Genomic DNA, 25447 nt, shown 5'->3' with positions numbered 1-25447 from the left:
CTACCGTCTTCTCTGGGCCAAAGCTCATTTAAAATGGACTGAGTCAAAGTAGAAAACTGTATCTATGGTCAGACAATTCAAACTCTTTTAGTAAAACATGGATGCTGTGTCCTCAAGATTAAAGAGGAGCAGGACCACCTGGCTCGCTATCAGCACCCAGTTTAAAAGTCTGCATCTCTGATGGTTTGGGGGGTGCATTTAGTGCCTATTGAATTGGCAGCTTGCACAACTGGAAAGGCACCATCAATGCTAAAAGATATATATAGGTTTTAGAGCAACATATGCTCCCATCCAGATGACGTCTTTTTCAGGGAAGGCCTTGCACATTTCAGCAAGACAATGCTAAACCGCATAATGCATATATTACAACAGCATGGCTTCATAGTAGAAGAGTCCAGGTGCTGAACTGGCCGGTCTGCAGTCCAGACCTTCACCAACTGAAAACATTTGCAACATCACAAAACGAAAAATACGACAAAGACGACCCAGGACTGTTGAGCAGCTATAATCCTTTATCAGACAAGAATGGGATAACATTCCTCTCCCAAAAGTCCAATAACTGGACTCCTCAGATCTCAGATATTTACGTACTGTTAAAAGAAGAGGGGATGCTACACAGTGGTAAACATGGCCCTATCCCAACTTTTTGAGACATGTTACCATCAAATTCAAAATGAGCTAATAGTAAAATGTCTCACTTTCGACATTTGATATGTTACCTATGTTTATTTGTGAATAAAATGTGGGTTTAAGAGATTTGCAAATCATTGCATCGTTTTTTTTTTTTTTTTACATTTTAAATAGTGTCCCAACTTTTTTAGAACTGGGGTTGTACATAAAACTGCAAATGTACTATACTATAATCTAATATATACTTACTTTTAATAAGAATATTTGGAACTTAATTTTTGTTTAATTTGTCAGTGGTGGTGTGGAGGGTGAGAGGCTCTTAAGCATTACATCTGAAGTAATTGACGAAAAGAAAACTAGACTGACTGCTGAGAAAGGTGAAATGCTAATTTTTCTAAATAAAAATTAACCTCATGAAACAGTGCAATGATGGAATGTTTAAAAGATAAGAAAGATAACGCAAGAAGTAATGGTTTTTGTTTTTAAAGTTAAGTAAGGCAGTCAATTAAGTTAAAGAGTAATAGATTTTCTTCAGATTTATATTGCATTATTTTTAATGATTGATTAGTTAGAAAAAAATGCCACTGTTTCATGTCAAAATTATAAAAATCTGTTGTAAGTATTTTTGTTTATATGTTGAGGTATACAGAGATTTTAGTATATTTTATTTATGACTAATTTTACGTGTCTTGTAAGTATACTCAAATAGTAATTATTTTGTTTAAAATGCTCCAATTTAACACAAATTTACACATTAAGTAATATTTGTTTTATTTGTGTGAGAGCTCAATTGAATAATACAAAGGAGCAGATCTGTATAAGCCATGTTGTGTTCTTTTCCCTGTAGAGTAGTTTGGACATGGTAGTTTTAGACTGACATTAAGTCCACCGATACAAATAGATAATTTCAAGCTTAGTAATTTTTAAAGAGAAAAATATTAGATTGGTATAAGTATTGTCAGATACTTAACATTTCAATATTGATATCTGGATCATAACAGACAAATTGAGCCCTGCATCTCTAGTTTCGTATGTGAATCCTTTCTGCTGCTAATGAAGATGAAAGTAGTACAGCCCAGACCAGACAACTGCCCTTTGAGAACCAGCATGTTAAACTCTTTTCACTGGCCAGGAAAACACTGCTGGAAATACCCTATTCTATGCATATATACGTTAATTAGATCTTTTTAATTGCTATAAAGTAAAGATATGGTTATACAAACACTTGGTAAGCTAATGCCAGCCAACCACAAAAGAGAAGAAAACAAGTCAAAGCATATCTTACCTAAGCTAGCTAGCCAAGCAGCTCTTTCCTGTGCATTCAACAACATACTACAGTTCAGGCTAGTGTCCATGTCTTTGCAGGAACATGACAAAGGTAAGATGGTGAATTTGTCACAGTTGATGCCACAGTCTCCACTACACTGCCATTTCAAGGTATAGAGAAATAACTTGGTCAAAGTGGCAATGACAACTACAATTACCACAAACTACCAAAATGTAAAAGAGAAGGTTTAATAAAAGCGGATGACAAATACTGCCACAATTAAATTAATAAGCAATGTGAACAGCTTCAGCAGGAGTACACTATGCAAAAACAAGAGGTCTTCAAACTTGTTATACGACAACACAGTAGTCAAATGAGGGTGGGGGAAGATGGGGCATGCTGATAGCAGCCCACTAAAAAGCACTGTAATGTCTACCTCCTGTATGTTCTTTCTTTTACTGATTTGAGCAAGCGTTTAAACTTTCCAAGGCATGCCATTGTGTCTGGTTTATGTTGTACATATAGCTTGAAGTGAGCTGGTACGTGGTTGTACCAGCCGTTCACTGTTTTTGCTTTGCAGCACATCATAGTATGACTTCTAAGGGGAAACCCCAGTTCTCTGCAAAATTGCATATATTTCAACAACAAGGGCCCATCAACTTCTTTCCATTTGTTTAAAGTATATGCACTTTATTTTAGCATGATCAACAGTCTATGGAGGTCAACCCCTCTTCGAATTTGTATTTGTTTTATACCGCATCGCAAGGATTAAGAAGAACCTGAAAAAATATGTACACAAGGAGGCAACTTGCTAAGCATGTCTACTTTGAGCTTCACTGAACTTGTGTTCTTCCCATTCTTTTCTGGTAATAATAATAAATTATATTTATATAGCACCCTTCCGAACACTCAAGGCTGCTGGTAGTTGCCTTCATTCACATTGCTTCATGTTGCTCAGCAGAAAAGAAAAAAAAAATTGAGATGTGAGCATTGATTGGAGAAAAAAAAAAAAAACAAAATCGGCTATTTTTGTTTTTTCTATAACTTAACCAAATTTCTATCACAACTGTCAAGGTGTTTGAGATTTTGAGATGTTTATTTTTTCTCTTGGGGAGAGTTTCCTGTAAATATTTATATATTGAAATGCGCTTTCTTAATGGATACCTACTGGCCTAGATGTACCACCCTGCTGAAAATCAGCAGTTTAACTCAATAGAAAAATGAGTGAGTGAGTCAGGCAACTTTGCATTATATTACATAGATAGATAGATAGATAGCAAAATGCTACCAGTTAATATAAAAAAATATATATAAATAAAATTTGCACAGTTGCACAAAATTAACATATGAAAGCTGCAAAGTGCTGAACTGATCAACCAGCAAACAGCAACAGCAATCTAGGATATCAGCTCTCCTGGTAAGACAGGTGGCAGGATGATGGTTATTTGGGATATATGTTCCCAATATCTGTTTTTTTTTTTTTTTAAATCCTAGCCAGATGATAAACCCTCTATGCAAAGCTAGTATTTACAGCAATAACCAAACAAATACTATACCAGGGAAATCTGAAAGTTTTGGAAACACTGGACAACAATGAATTTAATCTGACAGAAATGGAATAATATTAGTAACATACCTTGTATGTACATGATCGCACAATCTACACAGAGAAGCCTTGTAAAGTCAGCCAACATTAATGTGTTGGTTACTTTATGAGTAAAATGCAGCTCTGCAATAGTGATGATCTGGATATGTCAAAACCAACCATTTCTTGAAATCTGCATCAAACTTTTCAGCCAAGAATAAGGAATGGTACTAAAACATCATCCAAGAGCAACTTCTCCCAACCACCCAGAAACAGTCTGGTGTTGAACAATGCCTTTTCCAGTATGATAGTTATCACTTTTGCCTTATGGCACAGTGCTCCAAGTGGCATGGGGGACAAAACATTGAAACTTTGGGTCCATGGCCAGGAAACTCCCCAGACCTTAATCCCATTGAGAACTTGTGGTCAAAACTCAACAGGCAGGTGGACAAACAAAAACCCACAAATTCTGACAAACTCCAAGCATTGATTATGCAAGAATGGGCTGCCATCAGTCAGGATTTGGCCCAGAAGTTGATTTTACAGCATGGCAGGGTGAATTGCAGATGTCTTAAAAAAGAAGGACCAATACTGCAAACATTGACTCTTTGCATAAACAAAGTAATTTTCAATAAAAGCTTTTGAAACTTACTTGTAATTATACTTCAGTATAGTGCTGGGCGGTATGACCAAAATTCTATATCATGGTATTTTTCAAAATTACTCCGGTTTCATGGTATTGGACGGTATTTTTTTCCCCCCATGCATGAGTGGATGTTAACCACGTTTTTCACTGCAATTACTGGCTAAGAATAACCTATTCCATTGTCATGAGATCTGTACATTGTACAAAAAAATATTTTAATGTGCACACAAGTATTAATACAGGTTTGCATGGCCCTATAAAATGATGGGGCCATGCAGTCAAAATATAGAACCTTTTTATTGAACAATGTTTGCAAACAACTTAAACTAAAATTTTGACAACATATTTTTAACCATCCAAAGAGGCATTTAGACTTACTAGACTAGTAAAATATCCAGAGGTGCTTGTCAAAAGTTGCACTGCACTGAACATGTCTTAGAAAAGGAATAAATAGTAAATATTTTTGTAAACCAACTACACTTTGTTAATGTTAACAATCTCTGTCCACTGACATGATAAAGTGACTTTTAAACAACTTTACCATCATTAAACTGTGTAATATTTAAACTAATAAATAATAACAATAAAATAAATAGTGCAACTTCCAGTAATAATATTATTACTTCCAAGACTTCAAGCCTAGGTGCATTACACAGTATTCACCAAATAAATATAAAATAAAACAAGTCCAACTTGGTGATGACATCTTTACCAACTGAACCATCATTAAGGCAAACTGCATTAATATGGACCTTGCTTCAAGCTAAGCTATATACATAAATAATAAAACTACAACTTGCATGTAGAATGCTATTTGTGGTATAGCCCTACGGAATCATATTAGGGCCACGATGAAGAAAAGAAAATACGGACACAGTGAAGAAAAAAAAAAAAAAAAAAAAAGAACTATGTGTCGAGATTAAAGTCGACATTTCCACTTTATTCTTGTAGTTTATTTTGTCATTAAAGTAGAATGTCATAAACTTCATCCTAAAATCAATGTTTAATTCACTAGATTTTCTCAAACCCTGTCATAAGTTATGTAGCACATTAAATGCTTTGTGTTATGTTCCCCGAGCCATGTTAAACTGACTTCCTCTTGCACTAAGAAGAGGCACAGGCAGCACACAAAATACATTAATTTCATGATATTCCTGCTCCCTGAAAACAACGGTTTTCGGTATGAACCGGTATACCGCCCAGCACTACTTCAGTATACCATAGAAAAAGATCTGACAAAAAGATCTAAAAATAATAAAGTGGCAAACTTTGTGAAAACCAATACTTGTGTCATTCTCTAAATTTTTGGCCACGACTGTAAATGCTAACCATATTGTAACAGCCAACATATTACCATGAACTATACAAGGCTAGATGGATCATTGACAGCAAAATGTCACAGGTGCGCTGAACGGTGCATTCAATGGACCCTTGGAACATTTCAAATACATTTTAGAAGCCTGGAAGGTTCAAGAAGGCAGGTGGAAACTTCTGGAGCACTGGATAAATAGAGCCTCGGAGAATATAAGAGGGGGATGACGGAGAGGAACAAGGAACACTATAGTGGTAGACAATCAGGAACACTGGAAAAGTGAATATGCCAAAAGAAACAGCACAGCAGTGGCTAGTTTCAATAACTGTTACTTTATGATGCGTTTCCAGAGGCCATAAAAGTGGGAAAGTGATTCATCTGAAAGTACAGCTATGGATCATTCATTCACCGATCCATTTTCTAAACTCACTATATCCTGAGCAAGGTTGCTGGGAAGCTAGACTCTATCCCAGCAATCATAGAGTGCAAGGCAGGAACAATTTCTAGAGCATTCATTGTTAAACAAACATGCTTGGGCTTTGCTCTACTTCACCATGTGTGTGTCTTGATCTTTCCATCTCGGTCCTCATTACATTATTATTCTTGATGTTGTTGCAAAATGGCAACAATTAGGTAGGCGCAGCTTAGTGCAATATCCTACCTCATTATGTTTTCCTTCTTCTACTACTTCAAATATTATACTATTAATTTCATTATTATTGCCTTTGTGGTGCAGCCTAAGCATTAGTATCAGAAACAACAAAATCTTATCATGACTTCCAGTTTCCAGCTCAGAGTGTCATGAAGTCGTCATGTCATTCATTCTCAAAAATGAACTCCCACACCTCACTGGGAGTATGTGTAGGACCCTTCATAAATACTAATTATGTCTTGCTCTGAGGTTGTCCAAATTCTTATCCTAGACAAGACTTTTACTGCAATTACTAGTAAGTAATTCTGAGATGTTTGATAAACAAACTATTATGACATATCATTTACAACAACTATAGCCTTCATTTTTTTCCAATTGGAAGAGAAGCAGAATTATCAAACTTTAATTTAAAACATGCAGAGTTTTACACAAAAGGGAAAATTCCCAAATCCCTGCACTAAAAACATATTAAATTAAAATTCACTAAACATATGCATAACTAAGTCAAAAACATTTCTAAACCTTTGAACACTACCAACTTGTGACCCAAGTGTCAATAAATAACTAATAGTTATTAACTAATAATAATAGTTATATATAATTCGTTATATATAATTCATTTTAGTTATATAATCACCCTACTCCATTTCAGTAAACGCTAACATATCATCAACACTTGCACCAATGGATTCAGGATCAGTTTTTTTTTCACAGGTTATAAGGTTACTCAGAAGCCATTTCTACTAAGCGCTGTATGTTTCTTGTGTATATAATCTGTTACTGTATTTAGTGTATGATGTTGCTATCACTGTTTATTCACTGTTATTGAAAAAGCTTTTTTCTTTTTTTTTTGATAAAGAATGATGGATAGACCAGATCCTATATAATATATATAATATATAATGTCTTTAACATTGTTTGCCTGTATAAAGCAGCATTAATATATATACATGTTTAATTAATTTATTATATACATTGAACCCTCATTTATCACGGTTAATCCATTCCAGTCTCTACTGTGATAAATGAATTTTCACGAAGTAGGATTCTTTATTTATAAATCGAATATTTTCACAGAGTTTAGAAAACCTGTTTACGACCTTCTAAATATGTTTAACATTATTAGAGCCCTCTAGACATGAAATAACACCCTTTAGTCACCATTACACTCGTGTTACCCAATATATTAGACAAAATAAGAGAAAATAAGACATATTAGACGTTACAAAGATCATATTATTATTATTGTACTGTACATTTAATTACACACACACAGTTCTTACACACAACCACTAACCTATGAAGGCACGACCTCAGTAGGAGAGTCTTCAGGTGGTGCAGTATCTTCAGCAGGTGCGTCGTTGTCTTCTTCCACTGAAGGAGTACTAGGAGTAGGCAGTGGGTGTCTGGGTGCATGGCTGAAGAACATCTTGATAGGCAGTTGCTGGCGCTGTCTTTTCATATGCGTGAGGAGGCTTTTGTAGGGTATTGCCATCTTTGATCATATCCAAGAGTTTCACCTTCTCCTGGATGGTAAGCATCTTCCTCCGGCGCTTAGTTTTATTGTCAGAAGGCTTAGAAAAAGCAGCACGTTTAGGAGCCATCGTGGGGCTTAGATAAAAGTTCTCAGAAAACGCATGTGTAGTGATGTAAGCGTGTATGAGAAAAAAATCGCGATAGAGTGAAGCATGATATAGTGAGGGATCACTGTATATATAAAAATTTGATTTATTAGACCAGGGGTGCCCACACTTTTTCTGTTTGCGAGCTACTTTTAAAATGACCAGGTCGAAATTCTCTACCTACATGAAAAATGCTATATACAGTAATCCCTCCACTATCACGGGGGTTGCGTTCCAGACCCCCCCGCGAAAGGTGAAAATCCGCGAAGTAGAAACCATATGTTTATATGGTTATTTTTTATATTGTCATGCTTGGGTCACAGATTTGCATAGAAACACAGGAGGTTGTAGAGAGACAGGAACTTTATTCAAACACTGCAAACAAACATTGGTCTCTTTTTCAAAAGTTTAAACTTAGCTCCATGACAAGACAGAGATGACAGTTCCGTCTCACAAAAGAATGCAAACATATCTTCCTCTTCAAAGGAGTGCGCGTCAGGAGCAGAGAATGTCAGAGAGACAGAGAAAAAAGCAAACAAAAATCAATAGGGCTGTTTGGCTTTTAAGAATGCGAAGCACCGCCAGACAAAGCAGCTGCAAGGATGTACAATGTAAAGGTAGTCTTTCAGCATTTTTTAGAGGAGCGTCTGTATCATCTAGGCTAGTGTGCGAACAGCCCCTCTGCTCACACCCCCTCCGTCAGGAGCAGAGAATGTCAGAGAGAGAGAGAAACAATCAAAAATCAATACGTGCCCTTCGAGCTTTTAAGTATGCGAAGCACCATGCGGGAAGCATGTCGCTTGATAAAGCAGCTACACAGAAAGGAGCAACGTGAAGGTAATCTTTCAGCATTTGAGACGAGCGTCGGTATCGTCTAGGGGTGCGAACAGCCCCCCTGCTCACACCCCCCTCCATCAGGAGCAGAGAATGTCAGAGAGAGAGAGAAAAGCAAACAATCAGAAATCAATACGTGCTGTTTGATCTTTTAAGTATGCGAAGCACAGTGCGGGAAGCATATCGCTTGACAAAGCAGCAATATGTAAGCCCAGCAAGGAAGAGAGCAATGTGAAGGTAATCTTTCAGCGTTTTTTGAGGAGCGGCCGTATCCTCTAGGGGTGCGAACAGCCCCCGTACTCACAATATATTTGAGGAGTTTTATTTAATACGTAATACGCGCTCTAGTTGGGTAGCTTCTCAGCCATCTGTCAATAGCGTCCCTTGTATGAAATCAACTGGACAAACCAACTGAGGAAGCATGTACCAGAAATTAAAAGTCCCACTGTCCGCAGAAATCCGCGAACCAGCAAAAAATCCGCGATATATATTTAAATATGCTTACATATAAAATCCGCGATAGAGTGAATCCGCGAAAGTTGAAGCGCGATATAGCGAGGGATTACTGTATATTATATATTATAGTAAACTTTATACATAAAATATATGTTGTCGTACCTTGCATAACTGAATAACCTTTATGGCACAATAACAATTCAATACATTTATGGTCACTACAGTATTTGGATATAATAATCTTCATGTGGGAAAAGGCTGACTCGTATAAATAAGTAGAGCCAAATAATGCAGTCAAGGAGGTAGCACATTTCCTCATGTTTGGGTACTTTTCCTCTGTGAGTAAGTTCCAAAACTGTCCAAGAGCCCCAGACTTCAGCCGAATGTCATCCTGTAGTGTCAAAATCTCATCTTCCACTGTAGAGGAGTTTTAGGTGAAACAGTGTTGCAATTTTTGATGCGGGTGAATCACCCTTAACATCTTCCAATCGCTACATTTAAGTGCTATCCATTTAGGGCTCAAGTAAAGCTGAGTCTTGAAACTGTCTGTCAAAGTCTGACAGGCAATTTTCAATCTGCTCTGTGTAGCGTATGCTGTCAAGTTGCGCACACGCCTTCCATTGCGTATCCAGCTCTGACGCAAGGTTTTGGATGTTCCCCAAATCAAGGCGCTGCAGCTTTAAGGACAGATGTTGCATTTTTCGTTTGAAAGCATTAACTGAGCTTTTGAATTCAGCCGAGTGAAAAATGACGGCTGTCTGATTAACTGCAATTTTAGTTCCCTCTCCTTTCTCAGATCGCTTTTCGGAAGGAAGTCAGTTTCGTAGTTTTTATGAACAGTTCAAAAGTGCATTTCCACATTTTCCTTCTTTGGAATAGCAATGACAGATTGACAGATCAGACAAATGCACTTCGATTGTGACATTGTGAGAAAAAAAATCCTCTTCCAATTCCACATCCAGCCCATACACTCCCCAAACAAATTTTTTTTTTTTTAAATCCCTTCTTTAGTCGATATAAATTGGAAGACTAACTAGATCACAGCCGGAGTTCTGTAGTAGCTCGCACGTTTGATCGTGCATGCGGGAGAAACATCTCAGACTGGCCGCCCTGTATGTCAATCAAGTGGCAAATGCCATAGGGCGTATATATGATAGACTAACGTTTAAAACATTTTTTTTTTTTTTTTTTAATGCAATGCGATCTACCGGTTGATCGCGATCGACGCATTGGGCACCCCTGTACTAGACACACACACACACACACACAAATATACATACATTTAGGCCCATAGGTAATTGGACTTTGGATTTGGTAAATTAACTGATCTCAACCCAACTGGACATGCGTTTCACTTGCTGAAAACAAAGCTAATGGCAGAAAGTACAATGAACAAGCAGCAACTGAAGACAGCTGCAGCAAAGGCCTGGCAAAGCATCACTAGAGTGCAAACCCACCATTTGGAAATGGGTGCCAGACTCCAGGCAGTCACTGACTGCAAAGGATTTTCAACCAAATATTGAAAAGGATCATTTATAATTATGTTAGTTTGTCCAAATACTTTCAAGTCCCTGGAAATTGGGGGGGGGGGGGGGGGGGGGGGGGATCTATGCAGAAAAATGGCTGTCATTCCTAAATGGCTCATAAGATATTTTTGGCCCCCGTGTCTGCGTGGGTTTCCTCCGGGTGCTCCGGTTTCCTCCCACAGTCCAAAGACATGCAGGTTAGGTGGATTGGCGATTCTAAATTGGCCCTAGTGTGTGCTTGGTGTGTGGGTGTGTTTGTGTGTGTCCTGCAGTGGGTTGGCACCCTGCCCAGGATTGGTTCCCCGCCTTGTGCCCTGTGCGGGTTGGAAAATGGATGGATGGATGGATATTTTTGGCAAAACCCTTCAATTAAAGCTCAAAGTCTACACTTTAATCACATAATGCTTGCTGTATATCAAGTATATTGTGGTGGGGTAAAAATTACAAAAATTGTATCACTGTCCAAATACTTTTGGACCTAACTGTATATATGTATATATCTCCATCCATCTCCCTGTATACTGTATGTCATAATAAAAACTCAATTGAGCTTTTCTGAACACAGCAGACATATACTGTGTCCTGTTGTTTGCTTTTTATAGTTCCTGCTCCACCAATGCAAATGTATATTTAAATAAGTATTTCCCAAGGGCTATAATAATAATTATATATACATATCCCAAAAAAATAATAATATTAGCAAAAAGAAAAAACTACACATTAAAAAAATACATGCATTAACTGGATATGTGCACTTCACAATCTTCTTGTTCCTAAAAATACTGCTTACTAGAAAAAGGAACTTTGTTCACCCTGTTGTGTGGACTTGATATAAAGAACTGACTAACCAAAAACAATAACTATTTCATTTAAAAGGATCATAGATTATTTAAAGCTCTTAACCATAAGTATGTAGTGGGAAGATTCTCAAGAAAGCTCTTATCTGCTCCTGTACATTTTCACCCCAGACTCACCTGCATCAGCAGTTTGAGCTCATTCGTCTCTACAATATTCAGTTTGTTTTTTCATTTTGCACCCTTTCCTGAATACAGGCTTTGTGAAATCACACAAATTTTCAAAAACAACAACATAGCATATAACCAAACCGTTTATTTGCAAAACCTCTCATATTTATTAAACTGTAAATAAATTTATGCTAGCATATGCAATATTTCAGTTCTGAACAAATATAGCTATTTGATAGATAAGCAGAGGAAAAGTTAAAAACTGAGAAGTCTCTTAATTGCAGCAAAGGATTGCATCAAGGTCAATACCATTAAACAAAACTAACAACTAAAAACGTTGTCTCTCTGATCAAAATACAAAAATAACTTAAAGATGAGTGAAAAACACAAAATATCTGACAATAAAACTGCATACTCAAAAATTAACTGGAATAAAATTGAGATGAAAAAAGTATTTTTTTTATTTTATTAAATAAACAAAATAACAGAAGCACATAGTTGATTAGTAAAAAAGGAAAGACGCAACAATGTACCATGTGACTACATACACTAGCCTATTGAGCATGGTTGTTGACCAGTTACAAAGAAAATGTTTCTGAATATGGCACACAGCAAAGAATTTGTTGCATATGGGGGAAGTACCATTTGGGATTACTTTGCATACGACACTGATAATAACAAGTACAAGAGCGAAATTCACATAGGTAAGGTTTGTGAAGCTCAATTAAAAAACACAACTAAAATGCTTTCAGAAATATGTCTGTAAAGAGGGTGAAGAACCAAAGACCTACCAAAGAAATTAAAGTAAGAGGCAACACACTTAAAACACACATCTGCAGACAGCTGTTATCGGTTTACCTCAGTCGATTATTACTCAAATACATAGAAGTAGTCACACCAAAGCACTCTCACTATTTATTGAGTCAGAAATATCTAGCCAATTAAGTGGAGTGCTTACCTTCATAAGGTAATGTAAAATGCTAGATCTAAAGTTTAGAATTATAGTCCTGCCAATGTAAACAGCATGCTCCATCAACAGATGCACATTATTACAACATAATGACACAATTGCATCTGAATGCTTCCACAATCCCTGGCCTATGGCAGCGCAGCATACATTTCTTAATCTTTGCCCTACTTTATAGAATTTGAGCCAAGATAGCTTCAGTTTGCATTCAAAATTTGCTATTGTCAAATCATTAGCCCAAATAAAAGCAAGTCACTCAACCTGCCTGTACTCCAATTTGAAAAACAAAACAAATCAGAACATTAGTATAATCTGGATGAGAACAGGCCATTCACCCCAACAAAGCTCTCCAGTCCTATCCATCTAATTTTTCATATCTGCTATATTCCTTTCCAACTTCCTTTTAGCCTTCCTAATTTCCTTCTTAATGGTTGCCGTCATTTTCTCATATAACCTACGATTCACTTTGGAGTTAATAGTCTTCTATGCCTTATAAAGCTGTTTTTTTCCTTTACAGCTTTTTTTTTTTTTTTTAACTCTTCATTAACCCACTGTGGAGTTTTTTTTTTTTTATTTCCTATTAATTCCAAATTTAGGTATGTACCTGTCCTGCATCACATGTAAAACGTTTTTAAACCTGTTCCACTGCTCCACGACCTTCTTCACACTTAAAACCTTATCCCAGTCTATCCTCCTTAGTCTTTGTCATATCTCCTCAAAATTTGCCCTACCAAAGTTTAACTTAACAATTTTAGACTTTGCATCCACAGTCTTACAAAACACTGAGAGCTGTATATTATGGTCACTTGACCCTAGTGGTTCAATCACCTCTACACCCTCAAAGCTAACTTATTCAAAAAAATAAATAAATAAATAAATAAATAAATCCAGGCAACATCACCCCACATTGGTGCTTTAACATACTGTGTTAAAAAAACAGTCACTGATTACTTCTAAAAACTCATGCTCCTATGCTCCTCCATTTGCAAGGTTATCCCAGTTCATATTCGGATAATTAAAGTCCCCCATGACTATAATATCCACTTGTAAACTTGCCTTTTTAATATTACTAAAAAGATGTATGTTGAAATTACTGTCTACATTGGGTGGTCTTGAACACACTCCTAAAATAAAGCCTCTTTTCCTAATGCTTTCCAGGCAAAGCAACATTTCCTCACTAAGACGGGATTCATCATCCAACTGAAGAGGACTTGCATTTAAATTCTGTCTGACATGAACAGCAAGTCCACCTCCTTTTCTGTTCTGTATATCCTTCCTAAAACAATGTGTATCCCTCTATGTTACACTCATCCCTATCTTTGTTATTTAGCCAGGTTTCCGCTATTGCTATAATATCAGAATTATGCTCTGCCACATACAGCTCCAACTCACTTGCCTTATTTTTGATACTTCTAGCATTAAGGCAAGTTATGTTTAATGTGTTACTCCTTCTACATTTAAATGTTAGGTTAAAATTTACATTATCGCTCATTTTTATTTCTCTACACTGTTGTTTGTTCCTACACATATACTTCTAAACCTGGCCTGTCCTAGACTCCCTGCCACCCAAAAATCCCCCCATTTCCTAGTTTAAACAATCATCGACTAGCCTTCTCATACACCTCCCCAATACACTGGTGCCCCTCCGGTTCAGATATAACCCATCACGGCAGAACAACTCCTATCTGTTCAAAAAGGAGTTCCGATGCCCCATAAAACTATACCCTTCTACCCTGTACTAAGATTTCAGCAATGTGTTAAGCCTTGTAATCTCCTCAATCTTACCTGGACTGCCACAAGGCACAGGTAGAACTTCAGAGAATACTACCTTGTCAGTTCTGCTCCTCAGCCTGGCACCTAACACTCTGAATTTGGATCGCAGAACTGACAGACTACCTTTATGTATGTCATTTATTCCAACACAGACACTGGAACCACTCTCGCTCTGGCCAAGAGCCTATCCACTCTTCCAGGGAGGTCAACCCACCTGTGCACTTACACACTGTGTAAGACTCTCTGTCTCCAGAACAAACCTGTGCTTCTATCTCCCTAATGATTGAATCCCCAACTAGCACTCTCGCTCTCTTTCTGGGAACTGGTTTTGAAGTGGCCCACATCCCTGTCTACCACCTCAGAATCATCAGAGACACCGTCCAGCTCCGCAAGAACCTGAAAATGGTTTGACCCTTCTAATTCTGGGGTTGATGCCCCCGGACAGTGTGCACCCTTTACCTTATGCCTTGTGACCGTGACCCACCTATCTCTACCCGTCTGGTCTGGAATCTCCTCCCGCACCACCTTAGGGGGTGCATACTATCTCTCTAAAGGACACCTGGGCCAGGTCCACCAATTCTCTACTATAACGCAGGCTAGCCAACTCCTCCTCCTCCAGTGCAGCGACCCTGAGCTTGAGTTGATGGATCAGCTGGCATGTCGTGCAGATGTAGCCCTCATAGATGACGGACTCCTATGAGCCATCTTCAAAACATCCAACAGGACTTGCATTGCACTGGCCACATTGTTAAAATTTGATTCAGGATTACTAAAACTGCCTTAACTTTTTCCAGTCTGTTGGGATGATGCCCATGCTCCAAATGGAAGCAAAGTTTGCTTGCAATGCCAGGAGGACTGCCTTACCACCAGCTTGGTGAAGTTCACCCCGGCTACCACAGATCCCTGCAGCCTTCCCTACCCTCAGCTGGTTCACCACCTCAATCTCAGTGAGACTGGGTGGTTCACAGCTAATTGGACAATCAGCCTCAAGAACCGTGGACTCAGAGATGTCCAACGTTCTAGTCTATTCGTTTGATCAGCTTTAACAGCTTGTCGGAGGGAGCCGCAGAATAGCTGGAGTGAGTCACTGGGTATGTAACATTACACAACTTCCAGTCATGAGAGCACACCACAACTGCCCCCTATTTGCTAAAGTTTTACAAATAAAGGCTACGATGGACAATCGCAGAACAAGTTTCGTTATGTGACATGAACTTTAGAAAAAGGGTGTCATACCAGCCAAAGCAATGCCATGAGTTAATTTGAACCAAAAAAAAAAAAAAAAACTCACAGAAACTGGCATGGTACTGCACCAACTCAGAAATACTTCTCAACCACATTACCAGACCACCACTCCTTTGTATATTTTTAAAAATTTCCTCCAAGGTATAATTCCATGTATATCAAGGGGTGGGTGTACAAACAAAACTAATATTTATGAGGTGTTAAAGCAATATTTAATATGTTGTGGTACTCAAAAATACATACAATGGGTTGAATGTCTTGTGTTGGCAAAATGTTCCTAAACTTAAAATCAAACACTCTCAAAGTAAAAACTAAATCAACAATGCAAACCGACTATAGTTTGCTCAGTGTCTTCAAGGTCCTTTGAAAAGTCCACAATATTTGGTTTGTAATTGTTTTGGGGAAAAAAAAAAAAAGTTGCTTGAGAAAGGAACATTCAACTACGCCAGACCCAAAGAATATTAGAATTATTCTTGAACTTTATTGATGAACTTCAGTCTTTCAGAACTGTTGCACTTTAACCTTTATATATTAGTGCTATGTATTTGTTTGTGAACAAGTTAAAACTACAGCAGAGCACAGACTGGCAGTTTAAATGTCACTATATAGAAATAAAACCATTTCAGTATATATAAATATTATACCTATATATTTTGCACTTACACACTGAAGTAAATTTCACGTTGTTGTTTAATGTTGTTTTGCCGTTTCAATTAAATTACGAAGAATTACACTTTCACTTAATTACACTTATTAAAAAAATTTTGCATAAATTATCTGTATATAGCAAAAAATCACTTTTACACTAAACTCTTATTTTCAAAGGTACAAAAAATGTTTTGTGACCTTTAGGTTTTCCACAACAGTTACATGGAAATAGGTAACTCTCTCAAGGTGTCTGCTTCAAATCTCCACCCTTTTTCTTGGCATGTACAAACAAAACCTATAGTGCAACTTCTCAGTTGTACAGCATGTGCAAACCAACCCACAAAAGCATTTTTTTTAAAAGAAGAACTTTGCTGTGAACCAATTCAAATCTCTTTATAAAACCTTTTCTCATCTTGCTTTAACCCAGCAACGCAAAAAGAAAATATTAGTGTGAATTTAACTTGAAGGCAGTAAAGAAACAAATTAAACCACCTGTCATTTCACTCCTGCAACTTATAATGGGGAGATTAAGAAAAAGTTGGAAATCTGAAAGACCTCCTTAGAGAGAAAGAAAATGTTGTACAAACTGAGAACATAAAAGAAAGACATGGATGGAAAAGACTGTTGATAGAATGTCTGAAGTAAGAGAATAGTGTAACAAAAACATTTATTGGACAGTGTGTGGACTGCAATATGCTCAGTCTGTGAATACTGAAATGGACTCATTCTTTTCTTGTGTAGTAAGATGGAATCTAATAGAGAAAAAAACTAAAAAGAACAGAAATGATGGTACATACAAAAATTGACTTATAAGTTAAAGAACATTTATCTGAAAAAGACAAATGAGAGACATGGCTAATACTCCAGTTTTTGAAACAAATTTAAAACACATTAACATCGAATGGTTGCTGCAGTGTGTAAGGATATCATATGTCAAAGGTGGAAACACTAAGTGCTGGGCTGTCATAGACTGCTGGTGTTCTTTTGAAATGACTGGATCTCATAATATTGGTGCTTGTTTTTTTTGGGGTTTTTTTTCTCAAAAATTACATGTATAAACTATTTTACAATGTGTGTGCAATTGGAAGGTGTGGATTAATACTTGACAGGGGTCTTGGCTTGAAAATGAATGTATTTGGCAAGTTTTTAAGCTTTTATTCTGTATTACATAACCTCCCACTGTAAAGCGAAAGTGTGGTCAAGATATTTTTTATTTATAGAAAATGCTTAACTTTAAGATACAGTTTTATGTGGCAAATCCATATAAATCATGTTTGTGAAGCAATAACTGACTTGAAAAATGCCGAACTTATCCTTTAAACTAAATGTACAATGGCTCGATATGGGTAAGTGCCTTGCGATGGACTGGTTTCTCATTTAGAGCTGGTTCCTACTTTGAATAATATCAGACACTAAATTAAGCATCCAAGCATTTACTGATTTACTCAGTCCCACTTCAGGGCCATGAAGCAGCACAGGGCAAAAAAAAAAAAAAAACAGCTCTGAATTATCGGATTATGAATGTATGTTGATTAGTGAAGGTAAATGTACATTTTTTATGTATTGACTAAATAATTTCCATATAATGGCTACAGTTACTGTGGACAGAGAGGTCTGGTCAGCCTAACTGCATGTTGTTACAGCAATGCTCAACTGGAAAAGAATGAATTTTAATTCCAAAAAGATATTCTTTTTGTGAATAGAATGTATAAAAATATTTCTAGAGGACAAATGAGGCATCAATTCTGTAATATTATTTTAGCGACTAAAAATAACAAGAGAAAGGCTATAATGGTTCTGGTTTATTTGTTTTTTTTAGCTACTGCGTAACTTACAGCCTACATGGAAAAACAAAAAAAGGACACGATTCCGTTAACTCCCTTCAGCTTCAGTTATACATGTCTATGGGACATGCGTTTTATAATTGAATATTGCTTCTGCGTTTGTCTCTCCTTTAAAGTGTCTCTAGGATTTAATTCACCCATGGCCTATAGGCCCTTTGGGAAAAGTGACTCAGTTTCAGTTAATCAGGCAGTCCTTTGCACTTTTTACCATTTAAAACCAAAGATTTGGCACAGGCTTCCAGCAACAGTTTCTTCCTATCTGCACAGTAACAAATGTTTTATCCTCCACTATTCCTTGCATAAATAAGACTTTCTTATCCTTTGCATTGACTACTGCATTTTACCTTAAAAACATTCTTAGACAATATGTCAAAATGATTGCTCTATGCAAATGATTATACCTTAATTTTGAACTAAAGTCTTAATTAAATTGGTTATTACATACTACACACCACTACTTCAATTTCGTTGTTCCTTTGTAAAAGTGACAATGACAATAAAGATCTATCTACCTGCTGACAGACCTAAAAAGATCTCATTGGAAAAATGAAGACTACAGGCAACGTCAAAGTACTTACCCTAAAATTACCACACCATCCGAAGTACAGTGAAGACTGATCAGTTACTTCCATTTTTGTAAATGGCAGCCAACTAATAACAAAACATATTCAAGTCCAATGTACGTTTGTATCCTACCTTTACTCTTCCCAATAGACTAAAAAGAGGACTGAGCATTCATTCCAGCCATCAAATAACTGAGCCCTCGCCTACTAGCTTAACTAGTTCACAGTCGCAGGGAGTCGGTGTCTGTCCTATCCATGCTTTGAACAAGGTGCAGCCAGCCTACGGTGGGGCACAGTCATACTTTGTGATCATTTAGAATCAACAATTTACCTAACACACGTCTAATGTGGACACTAGGAAAATATGCATATGCTACACCGGCAGAACCAAGATGCCGTGTTTCACTGTAAGGCAACAACATTAATGCCTGCCCTACCATTCTATCAATTTCATGAATCCGCTAATTACAGTTTTTGGGGTATTTTGATATGATATGTTTTATTCTTGGCAGGGGAACTGGAAACACGTTGATTTATTATTTCACAACAGAGTAAGTTAACGGGATTGGGGGGCCGTATCTTTGGGGCATGGGAGTTAAACGGACAACCTCCAGTCAATATGTTAAGTAGCCAGAATTCAAAATCCAACCACCTGGGGCTGGGAAGAAGCCGCGCTATCTACTGCGCCACCATGCCCTGTAATGGCACCGCAACTTACATGTAACTATAGCCATTTACAGTAGGCCGAAACGAAACCTGTATATAAGGCAATAATGCTTAAGAATGATGAACTCGATTACTTTAACATCTCAATAACAAAGACATCAACTTGCCAAGTGTAACAGCAAAGACCGGGAAACTTACAGGACACAGAGGGCGTACGCGCCATTCACACTCTCACTGTCCCGCACCAGGAAACTCCCGTCCCGACCGGCCCGCGCCAAAAGCTCCTCGGCAGCTGCGCGACTCAAGTCTCGGTGGTACCAGGTCGGAGAAGCTCCGCACGAGAGAGACACGGTGGCGCCGGCCATTCTTCTTTAAATAAACGCAGCAATTGTCCAGACCACACTCGGCTCCAGTATTTCAAGCGTGGTATGCGATATTTAGTATTATTATTTTGTTCCGAGTTAAGTGTTCTCGTGCCTCTTTTCCCAGGACAATAGGACCATTGCGTGCGCAGAAACGTGTCACAGCAGGAGATGTCAGAACGAGCGGTGTTCAGGCTCACCTTTCTGAGGGTGTTTTTTTCCTTTTGCAGTTCACCGGGGATCTTATCTGCCCCCTTTGTGTCCGTATGACCACTCCGCTCGTTTATTAACTACTGGGCTTCTGTGACGCCCGCCCGCACAAACTTCTCCAACTTGCTCATATGTATGTCTGGAAGGCTCGTAGGGCGCTTGCGTGTCTCCCAAACGCAACGTACTGTAAGTTGGACTGTGCACTTCACGATTTAAATCGCACCACTTAAACTATTCGTTTCGTCGGTTTGCCCATATCATCCAATAAACAAAAAAATAAACTCCACTGAGGTACGAGATGGAAAGAACTGGCGTTGTTCAGCTTCCAGAAGTTGCTGCTGGCACAAGTAAGACGTGCCTTTTCCAGCGATAATTCCAAATTCAGACACCCGCGACAGGGTAACGTGTGTCTCCTATAGTCCCTCGACGCTCTCCCATGTAATTATATGTCGCCCCGATGGCAGAGAATCCGCATTTGCTCCTTCCGCAATTCCGAAGCGTTTATAAATGTCCGTAAAGCTGTCTCGTTCTCCATTTAATTCCTCCTTGACTATTTCCTCACTCCTGCTAAAAAGTGAACCCCTTAGCCTTCCGCTACTGGACGACGCTTTCCTGCCAGATCCTGCCCCCAGCACCCCCCAGCGCTCGCTTCCTCTCAGTGAGCTCGTCCCCGCTTGAAGTTACAGTTGTTTAAAAACTTCCTGCCCGGATGAACCGCATGGATGCTTAAAGCGGCAGCTTATTCACCGTAACGTTGGGCAGGCCTTCTGGTGTATGGGCGCAGATCGAGCCACACGGGGTCTCACTCGTGAACAGCCCGGCTCCGCATTTCCTTCTCTTGCTACTGGGAGCCACACCTGGGACTTGTGCCCTAAATAACGTGCAAGTCAGTGGTCATCACGGCATCCCGTTGTTTCTTCATCATTTCTCTTTTTATTTTATAATGCGTCATCGTCGGAACCTATGTAGAAAAAAATGTTAACTTTGGCCATTTATATGCATTGATTCATCTTGTTTCTTTGTTCTTGCTTTGCGCTTTCAGAGGGTGCGATGCAGAATGAAAATTTAGCTTCTTAGTGGCTGGTCGTGCTGATTGTTTGTTATACTGCTTCATTAACCAATCCTTCCATTTTCTGAATCCACTTATCCCAAAAAGGGCAGATAGCAGCATTTTCTGCAAGCCAAGCAACATTCAAAGGAATATCAGTCCTTCGTTGGGTAAATTCAAACGTACAATTTATTTATTTGTCTGTTTGTTTGCTTATCACATTCCATGGATTGAATATAGCTCAATATGCTTTACTTTAACATAACGCAAAATTACCTTAACATATATAAATAAATATGATTAAAATAAACAGATACTAGTGAGATGCATTTGAAACAATAATAATAACGTACAGAAACAGAGTGCCGTGATAAACCTTTTCATGGTTTCTTCTGCTACTGCCCATTTGTGACAGTAAATGTTTTCAAATCTTTAATCAAAATGTAATATTTGATAAAGGGCGCACAAGTGAAGAAATTACATCTTTTTAATTTCACCTATAGACATTCTTTAATGGTTCTGTACTAATGGTGTACATTAAAAAAGGGCATATGACAAGAGTGTAGGAGTAAGGTTGAAAACTTTGTTTCGTCATGCAGAAAGAATTGCCTGCAACTTAACATCAGTAAAACCATGGAAATGGTTATTGGCTTTCACCACAGGTGGTGCACTGCTACAAGCACTTAAGGATCCACATCAATGACAGGCAGCACTGGAGTAGTAACAGTCAGTCAGTCATTCAACTGCTAGATATCCAACTCGCTATATCCTAATACGGTCACGGGAGTGTGCTGGCTGGGATTGGAGGAGTAACAGGAACTATATAAAAATGCCAGAGCAGACCCTTTTTTTCTTAGGAGACTGTACTCCTTTAATGTGCATAGTGACTTCCTTTACATGTTCTACAACTCTTTGATGGCCAGTGCAATTTGCTGCATTGTATTGTGTCAGGCTGGTAACATAATTTCATTAGAGGCCCCCCAAATTATGAAGCTAATTAAAATGTCAGGCTCAATTCCGGGATCCACTCTCCACCCCTGAAGGTAGTAACAGAGGAGAGAATGAAGATAAAACTGAGTGCCACTATGAACAAAGCTGCACATCCTCTTCCTTACATCTAACACAGTAACACTGAATACTTTCAGCCAACAAATTATTCAGCAGAAGTATGTCAAGAAATGCTACTGGGGGCTCCTTTAAATCAATGACGATACATTTTTATAATGTCTCACTGTGCTTATGATAGCTCTTTTCATCTTTTGCCAAGTCAGAAGTTTTCTTTCTCATTAGTCATTCTGGTGTGTATTTGTTGTTTGTCATAATATATTTAGCCAATCGTTCCCCTGGGGGAAAATAAAGTACTATCTATCTATCTAGGGTGGCATAATGGTGCTGTGAACCTCACAACAACAGGGTTCAAATCTTGGGTTCTGTCTCCGTGGAGATTACATGTTTCCTCGTGTTTGTCCAGTTTCCTCACCCATTCCAAAGACATTCAGGTTAGGTGGATAAGTGATGCTAAATTGCCCCAGATGCCTGTATATTCACACTACAAAGGACTGGTGTCCGTTTCAGGAATTATTCCTGATTTGCTTAGAGTGCTTCCTGGGATGGATAGGTTATACTTTATTTGTCCCCAATAGGCTGGAGGTTCCCTTCGACCTTGCTCAAACAAACAGACCCTGAAAGCATCATCTTTAAATGCAATGGCTAGACCAAAACAATTCTTGTAACTCAATATTAAGCATGTACTGCTTGTGTCAGGTCCTACAATTGCATCTCTGCCAAGTTTAAGTTTGAACTGTAAAACTTTAATTTTTCTCCTTTCCAGTCCTTATGAAATGGACTTGCTTTTGTGTTTTCAATCATTTTGTTCCTGCATGACTAACTATGCTTTAGCTTATATTTGGATGACTGGGCATTCTCCTTAAGGATTTTATGATATAGAGCAGAATTTATGAGTTCTTCAATTATAATAAATTATCCTGTTCCAGAGGGAGCAAAGTATCTCCACAGCATCACACTACCAACACCATATATGACTGCAGCTATAGATAGATAGATTGATAGAACTTTTTTGTCCCCGAGGGAAATTAGGCTCTTTATAGAAGGCCTTCAAATAAATAAATACATAAATAGATAGATAAGTAAGTAAATAAATAAATAAATATTCACACATACTGGAATGAATATAAAGCAAGAAAAATTCAAAAGGAAGGAAAATTCTGACTTGGCTGTCAAAGTAAGGCATTATGCAGATGTGTTGCTGTTGGTATAAAGGAGCCTCAGCAGTGTTTCTTGACACACTTCTGCTGAATAACTTGTTGGTTGAAACTACTCGTATGATGTTCTTACTGTGGAATGCTGTGCTTGCTTTAAGCCAATCTTAATTTGACCATATCCTTCAAAGAGTCTCACATTTGTTGTTTTTGTCCTAACAAGTTTTTCCTAAAACTTGGGTTCATCCAGATGTTTCCTGACAAATAAAAGATGAGCATTATGTTCTTCTTGGTTAGAAGTGGTTTCCAACCTGCTGCTTTCCAATAATGCTCATTTTGCCCAGTGTATATTGTGGTGTCATAAAAAATGAATGTTACTGATGTAAAAGAAGCCTGCAGTTCTGTGGGGTTTTTTTAGGTTTCTTTGTTACTTCTTAGATGATTTTTACAAAGCATGATTGGAGTAATTTTGGATGGCCAACCATTAATGGGAAGATTACTAGTGTTCTAAGATTTTTCTATTTGGAGATTATTGCTCTGTGTTTCAGTAGATTCCTGGATCCTTAAAAATGTATTCATATACCTTTCCAGACTGATAAATTCCAACTTTTGTTCTGGTTTCTTCAGGAATTTCCTTTGATTGTAGAATCATGTGCTTGTGGAATCTATGTGGATGCCTGTTGACTCCAATGATAAGGACTAAAATAAGTGGGGTTTATATTGAGCAGGTTTGACTGTAATTAAGACTTGCTGTGTTCTATCTGACTCTGTTCCTTCAATTGGATTGCTATAACTCTGAACTAATTATTTTTTCACATTGTGTCAGTAGTTTAGGATGACTCTATTCTGTAGATAAATTAAATATTTTACAAATGTATGTTATCTGTTTACTCAGGTACCCTTTACTTATAGTATTGTTATATTTTGATTGAAGACGCAAAAATATTTTGAATTAAAATTTTTCAAGAAAAGACAAAATGAAGAAGGTGCAAATGTACAGAGTATGTGAAATGTTGTGAAAACTATTACCTGTTTATCCTATAAGTGATGATGTGATACAATCAAATGTTTATTTTTTTTAATAATAGGAATGCCCAATTAGAAACAAAGCAGAGGAAATCAAAAGCTCCAGAAAGCCAAAGCCTGAATAAAATACATCTCTGGTAGTTAAAAATGCAAATGTTTGTCAATCTATGCCCCTCCTGAACACTGTACATTTATATTATCCAAATCAAGTAACTTATTAGCCTGGTGTTGCCTGAATCACTGAAGAAGTGTTGGCCTTTAATCCAATGACACATTCCATAACGTTGCTGGAAAACTTCGACAACAGCTGTCAGCACATAGCGCCACAGCAGGATCCTGAGAAAGAAAAATAGAAAGAGAAGCAGTTACTAACTAATGACACTTGTTATGAGTACCGGTAATGCTTATAACCAAACCACTAAAAAAATATATTTTTTAGATGCAGAAAATGAAGCAATGTTTGTGCAATACAAAAGATAGCGTCAAAACCAGCAAAACATATACAGTAACTGATCATCAAAGTATAAAACACAAAACCAAAACTCGAAGCTGAATACATGATTACTAAAAAGCTCTAGCTACATAATGAGCTACAAAGAATTACACTTTTTTTTTAATTACCAATTTTTGTAATTGGTCTTTGTCCAATCTTGGACGCCTGAATAATCATCTTAAATAGCCCACGAGTGATGACATTGCAGCAAGCTGCTTTGTGGTATATTGTGGTCTTACAAAGCTCAATAACAACAAAATGACCACCTGTACTAAGAATCATAAAACATCTGCCAAACTATAAATAAAAAATCATTTAAAAATAACAAGAAAATAATTTGAACATGTGCAGAACCCTACAACAATGGAAGTTACATATTCTAAAACACATAAGTTGTCATGCAGACAGTAAGTCAGATATACAGTATGTATAGGTAGATATGCTAAGAATAATCAATCCAGCTTTCCTAAGAAACTGAAATATTTTCATTATGTATTAGTCCCAACATGCATTAAATACTAGTTAGTAATAATTATGTGGAAGCCCAACTGAAAACGTTTTTCTTTTTGTATCTTTTTGAAATGTCCTATAGTACTTATTTTACGTTACTCCGTTGACAAACATTGCAGATTTCAAGTGTACAAAAACCGCCTCTTCAGTTTTTTTTATTTATAATATAGAGTTGTCAATTATCTTTCATAAGTTTGGGACATGAAAGGAACACAATATATTGAAGAAAAATGACACATATAGAAGGTGAATGAACATGCCAGCTCCACCAGGATGCTGGATGCGAATTGAATCAAATCCAGTTTTGTCCAGCCTTGCAACAGCAGCAGTTACCAATGTGCCAATTTTGTCATCCCTCTATACACAGCAGTATTTTAT

The 25447-nt window shown here is 37.6% G+C and overlaps 1 protein-coding gene across 2 annotated transcripts in view; it reads right to left on the bottom strand.

Annotated features, from left to right (window-relative positions):
• The window catches only part of inppl1a (inositol polyphosphate phosphatase-like 1a), a 180404-nt gene extending 159885 nt beyond the window's left edge, over nucleotides 1-20519 (bottom strand). Inside the window, exon 1 of one of the 2 annotated variants that reach the window (XM_051926536.1) lies at nucleotides 19400-20519. In XM_051926536.1, the coding sequence (XP_051782496.1) occupies nucleotides 19400-19566 (167 nt within the window). In that variant the 5' untranslated portion in view covers nucleotides 19567-20519. The remainder of the gene's footprint in view (nucleotides 1-19399) is intronic. The other variant, XM_051926535.1, reaches the window with a different exon arrangement.
• Nucleotides 20520-25447: the final 4928 nt, after the last annotated feature.

The sequence above is a fragment of the Erpetoichthys calabaricus genome, chromosome 4 (assembly GCF_900747795.2).
Source record: "Erpetoichthys calabaricus chromosome 4, fErpCal1.3, whole genome shotgun sequence".
In the NCBI taxonomy this organism is placed as follows: domain Eukaryota; kingdom Metazoa; phylum Chordata; class Cladistia; order Polypteriformes; family Polypteridae; genus Erpetoichthys; species Erpetoichthys calabaricus.
This window is presented reverse-complemented; position numbering and strand designations above follow the sequence as displayed.